This window comes from Ptychodera flava, chromosome 10 (assembly GCF_041260155.1).
Source record: "Ptychodera flava strain L36383 chromosome 10, AS_Pfla_20210202, whole genome shotgun sequence".
Taxonomy (NCBI): Eukaryota; Metazoa; Hemichordata; class Enteropneusta; family Ptychoderidae; genus Ptychodera; species Ptychodera flava.
The window spans coordinates 40,607,015-40,613,133 of NC_091937.1; the positions used below are offsets into that span (position 1 = coordinate 40,607,015).

General features: G+C 36.4%; 1 protein-coding gene across 1 annotated transcript; it reads right to left on the minus strand.

The window, feature by feature from the left end:
- Window positions 1–4,981: 4,981 nt before the first annotated feature.
- LOC139141656 (uncharacterized) lies at window positions 4,982–5,476 on the minus strand. The gene has a single exon (XM_070711243.1). The coding sequence runs from the start codon at window positions 5,474–5,476 to the stop codon at window positions 4,982–4,984; it is 495 nt and encodes a 164-aa protein (XP_070567344.1).
- Between the last annotated feature and the right edge of the window lie 643 nt (window positions 5,477–6,119).

Genomic DNA, 6,119 nt, shown 5'->3' on the forward strand with positions numbered 1-6,119 from the left:
TCGATGCCTCGTTGGTAGCTGCTTAAAGTATCGGGTTCGTACTCACTGCTATCACTCTGTCGGGCTCCGATGAAAAACTTTCTGGTGGCAACACATGAAATCAACTTGACTGCACTCGGTAGCCCGCAAAAGGTCTACGAACTACTTGACTGATGTGTTTGTGGCTATAATTGTGTTTTGTTGACGTTGATTTGCGGGGAATAGGTCAATTTCTTGACCACTGACATTTACTTGACGCTACTCAAATGTCGTCATTTTGTGTTGTCCACTCGATCGTCAAAAAGTGACAGCAGACTACAATTTTCCCGCCCGCACATAAATTAATGAAAATTCTAGAATCGGCCGTATTTTATATTTTACACATGTATTTTAATACCCCGTATTTCCCTAAACTTCATTACCCTCCCACTTTTGCGTCTCGAGAAATTCAAAGCGGTGTTCATCGTGTCCTGAACAGCTGATTGTGTTTGTTTACTTTTGTTGAAAGTAGTCCGGGTCCCATATCCACCACATGTGGAATATGGATTCATCGTAGTCATATACCTATAGTGTGACGTCATACTATAGGGATAGCTGGGTCTATGTATGTGATAAGACGCGGTATCGCCCAAACTTCGTGTAATAACCCCTAAAATATATATATATATATATATATATATATATATATATATATATATATATATATATATATCTATATAGGCCTATATATATATATGTAAGAATACCGAAATTACAGTGCTCAATGCTAAAGCAGGGCGTTATAAATAAAAACATAAATTACTTCAAGTACCAAAGTATTGATTGATATCTGCATGTTACTTAAGTTTCATGCATCCTGCAATCTTCAGACAGATGAAATGACTTCTTCACTTCTTGTGTTACTGAAGATTGCAGGATGCATGAAATTTAAGTAACAGATATCATTACTTTGTACTTGACGATGTGTATGTATGTATGTATGTATGTATGTATGTATGTATGTATGTATGTATGTATGTATGTATGTATGTATGTATGTATGTATGTATGTATGTATGTATGTATGTATGTATGTATGTATGTATGTATGTATGTATGTATGTATGTATGTATGTATGTATGTATGTATTGCTTAGCTGACTCATAAGCTTAGATGTCATATCGAAAACGGGTAAAGGTACTTCCTGCCCATCAGTTCACGGTTGAGCAACAAAATTACATGACGTCATTGGATTTCGAATCTTATAACACATTACTATTCACTATGTGGTCTTCAATATCGGACTCGAGTGCGGACTAGAATGCGGTGATAATAGACCAGCAGTTGGACGAAGGGAGCCGCGTCATAAACAGATAAAAACTTCCTTGAAAATAGATATTGAGTAACTGAATTGAGGCCGGTAAGATAGATAGATGGATTTATTGTATTTCTAGGCCTCCGGCACCTATACAAAGGAGATACATTCCAGATGAAATAATTAAAAATGAACATTTTCAAATAATTATGGGGGAAAAAAAAAAAACCCGCCAATTTGCCAGACAAAACGAGATTAATTTACATAACATATCACTTCTTTACGTAAATGAAAAGCCTTATAAATATAAGTGTATAACTGACATAATGATTCTGTATCAGATGTACGTATAGGCGATAAAATTTACAAAGATTATGTATAATAAAGTCACTGGGAAGATATCTTATTCGTAAATCTGTGTAAGCAGGGCATTCAAATAAAAAATGATATTCATCTTCAACCTTGTTTGATTTACAAATTTTACAAAATCTGACACTACATTGAGTACCACTTCGTCTGCCTTCTTCGACGTTTAATGGCAGACACGCACAACGAAAACATGCAAAGATTTGGCGGAATTTGAAATTACAATTCATAAACAAATATTTTTCAGGTTCTAAAGCACTCTTAAAACAAGTATACGAACGCATTTTTTGTTTTCTATTCAAATTTGCCCACCATTGCTGTTTAGCAACATCTTGGACTGTAGTAAAAAATTCATGCAAAAACCTTTCCTTGTTCCCCACTTCCTGGGCTAGCCATACGTAGCCAAAACCGTATGAATACAAAATATGTTTTATTGAAGTTGCCCAGTTCTGCTTGCCAAGAGAATTTAAATTAAAAAGCATGACGTAAGCTTGGCGTGGCAACCTAGTTGGTGGCAGTTCAGTTAACTTAAGCCAAAATTTCACACAGCGTTGCAGAGTTCTGACAAAAATGGGTAATCTACCACATTCTCCAAGGACAGCTTCATTCGTTGCACTGGAAGGCAGACCCAAAAATATCCTACACCATTTACGTTGTACCTTCTCAGCTTTGTCATAATATTGATACCCCCATATTTCTGACCCATACATTAAAATGGGGAGAATCATTGAATCAAATAACTGAAAATGAATTTTAAAAGGAAAACCATTCCACTTTTTGGAAGAAGCATATAATGCCAGTTAATGCTTTGTTGGCTTGGTCAGCAAGTGTCGATACTGCTTTTCCCCAAGTATTTCTAGATGAAAGTAACAAACCCAGATACTTATAATAACTTACAACATCTAGCATTTGACCGTTTAAAAACCACTTTTCAGAACGTGCTCTATGGCCACCTCTGCGGAAAACCATAACTTTGGTCTTATCAATGTTTACTTTCATTTCCCATTTTTTACAGAAAAGACTTTAAACATCAATTAACCTTTGTAGATTTACAACACTGTCTGCAAAAATGGCAACATCGTCAGCAAATAAAGAGCAAATAAATTATAAATGTCTTGTGTTATCTGAATCCCCAAATTACCAGAATTTACTAGCATGTCGTTCAGTTCTTCAATAAAAAGGTAAAAAGTATTGGGCTCAGCATACAGCCTTGCCTAACCCCTACAGGACAATTAAATATTGTGATACATAAGACCCTGATTTAACACAAGACTTGACATTTGAATACATAGAATGTAAGATATAAAACATTTGACCTGATACACCAAGAAGTGACAATTTATACAATTAAAGCAAGGAATGATTCACTCTATCAAAAGCCTTTGAAAAATCTACAAAAAGGCAATAACATTTTCCACCAGGTCTACCAAGGTATTTTTGGGTAATCGCATGTAGAACAAAAATGTTATCGACAGTGCTGTGGTTCTCACGAAAGCCTGCCTGACAGTCAGACCTTATGTTATTGGACTCTGCCCAGATAGATAATCTTTTCGTTTAAAATTGATGTAATTTTTTTTCCAAAAACATTAAGCAGTGAGATTCCTCTGTAATTGTTAACTACGTTTTTATTCCCTTTTTTGAAAAGAGGGATAATGACACCTATAGCCCAGTCCACAGGAAAATTTCCTGAGTCAAAGATACTATTAAATAAAATGAGAAGGAAAGGAGTAATAACAGCGGATGAGAATTTGAAAAATTCACCCGGGATTCCATCAACTCCTGGAGACTTAGCAGATTTAAATCTTTTAAACTTAACAGTATTTCATCTTCTGTAATACATTTATTTAGTTCTCCGTCCTCGGCTTGATTCGGAGAAGGCGATGAAAGTAAATTACTTATAGCATCTTCGACAGTTTCACGAAAAGACTGGTCACTTACATCAGTGTCACTACATTGTACATAAAGGTTTTTAAAATAATCATACCATTCATTTAAACTGATGGCATTTGAAGTATGGCTTTTACGGTTCATACACGTCTTCAAAATCTGCCATATGTCTGAAGAACCACCCTCCTTGAAAGCTTGTAACAGTTTCTCCTTAATGGCATCTTGATAGTTTGTTTTTTTAACTCTACAAGCCGCTTAAAAACTTTCTTTGCTATCAAATACTCTTTAAGTGAAGAATATGAGCTTGTTTTCCGAAAGTCTTTCAACTTATCGTACATAAGTCTTTTTTGAAATAACATAATCGTCAATCAACCTTGTATTTTACGACTATTTCTGTTACAATCTGAACCTTTCATACCTTTACCTGCAATCTGCAATGCACTGGTAAATTTACGAATAGCTGTATTTACATCAGCTAAGCTGGCAATAGCATCTTCGAAAGAATTTGATGTTTCAACAGAAGTGACATTTTCTAAATACCTAGATTTGCTATTTTCTGACCAACGGTAACGAACAAGCTTTGCGCATTGGCTATCACCACTTGTTGTAGAGACAATGTCATGCGTGGTACTTGACAGTAAATTACAAGATAATGCAAAATGGTCAGATAATGTCAAAGTCGTTCACACACTCAAATAAATCGGCAGACATGATCATGTAATCCACAACGCAAGCTCCCAAGGCTGTTGCACAAGTAAAATTCCCAACATTATCACTGCTAGCCCTGCCATTCAAAAAATGTATGTCCATTCCTTTACATAAATCAATAAATACTTTGCCAGCAGGTGTAACCACGTCATCCTTTGACCGACGTGGACTCGACTGTAAAAATACTTTGGACATAATTTACATTTTCCAATACCGGAATGTGTGCTACTGAATCGTCGGTTATATAATCGTCAAGTGTACCTGTTCTGGCGTTGAAATCTCCTGCCAAAATAATATCATTACCGTCACACACATTAACCAGATAATCATCTAATCTAACTATCTCTTCTAAAGAGTTGTCAGGACGTAAATAGCAACAACAAAAAGTAACATTTTTATCAGAAGAAACAAAGAATTTTCAAACTGTAGGAAAACACAATTTCTAAAATGTGAGTTTTACAACTTATAATTTTGTTGAAAATCCACTTTTTGACATAAACCGCAACACCGCCGCTGGGACGCCCTTTTTTGAGCGTTTAACAGCAGGATATAAGAATACTTTATAATCAGAAAGAAAATTTACTTTATCGTCTTTTACACAAAATGTCTCTGGTAAGCAAACTATCATATTTCGCACACAAGGAAGAAAATTCTGGATTACCAATATTCCTTTTAAGTCCTCTGATGTTCCATACCAACAGAGAAAGTGACCTGACATCTTTACAGTATGGGCCTTGACCACATCCCTATTCAGTGCTTCCACCTCGAAAGTTGTACGTACGTTCCGATATCTGCCCAGACTCTTCGTTGACACGAAACATGCGTTTACAGTGCGCTTCCTTTACGACAAGTTTGTCATATTGCAGATAAGCTTTCACGTCTTTATTAGCTTTGACAAGAGAACGGCGGAGATCTGATAGCTTGCCACGTATGTCCCGTATTCTTTTTGTATAGTCTTCACTGATAGAAATGTTCGTGTGTTTCAACTTGTAAGCCTTACGAAGAGTCTGTTCCTTGTCTTTGTAATTTCTGAACATGGCGACGGCAGGTTTGGACCCGCGAACAGATGGTGCGTTTGGAATTCTATGCACGCGTTCGAACTCCACGATGTCTTCCATCCCAAGATTATCATGAATAATTCGCTTTACTTTTTCTTCTGATTCGGCCCACGTTTCACTGCCCCCATTCTGTGACACACCAAAAAACACCAAATGTTTCGCCGACTTTGTTTTCTTGATCATCTTTCTCCTTCCTTATTTCGTTAATTGACTTTTTCATTTCGTCAAGCGTTGTTTTCAACCAGGTCGTAGGACTTGCTTGTGAATCTGAGTCAACAGAAACACTTGACTTTCTTTTCAAACAATCTATTTCAGATTTTAACTTTTCAATTTCATTCGAATTCATTTCTCTGACTCTTCTTTCATTTGTTCTTTGATATCATTAATATCTTCTTCAACATTGTCAATCCTGGTTTGAAGTAGTGCGAAGTTACTGTTCATGGCTTTCGTATCAGCTATTATGGTGTCTAATTTTTCATGTAAAGTAGTAATATCTCCTTTGGTTATTGCTTCTGAATCGGCGCTTCTCAACTTGGTGGACCGGGATTCCGTTCAATGTTACCAGAAATGACCAGTAAACCAAACAAGCACAACTTGACAGCGAGTGCCATATGCCACATTGGTATGCACAGAGTCGCCATCTTTGGCAGTTTGCTTGCCTCAATGGGTTACCACCAGCAAAACATCAAATTCTACGCCTAAATGTTTCCAAATCCGTTCCCATTTTTTCAAAATCCACGTCTCTGTACCTTACCAAAATTGCTTGCAAACTTCTCTATATAGGCTGTAGTACCAGTCATCCATCGAAAATTCGTCGAAAATAGCG

Excerpts from the sequence above, each read along its gene's own strand:
- LOC139141656 (XM_070711243.1), bottom strand. The coding sequence starts at position 5,476 with ATGATCAAGAAAACAAAGTCGGCGAAACATTTGGTGTTTTTTGGTGTG.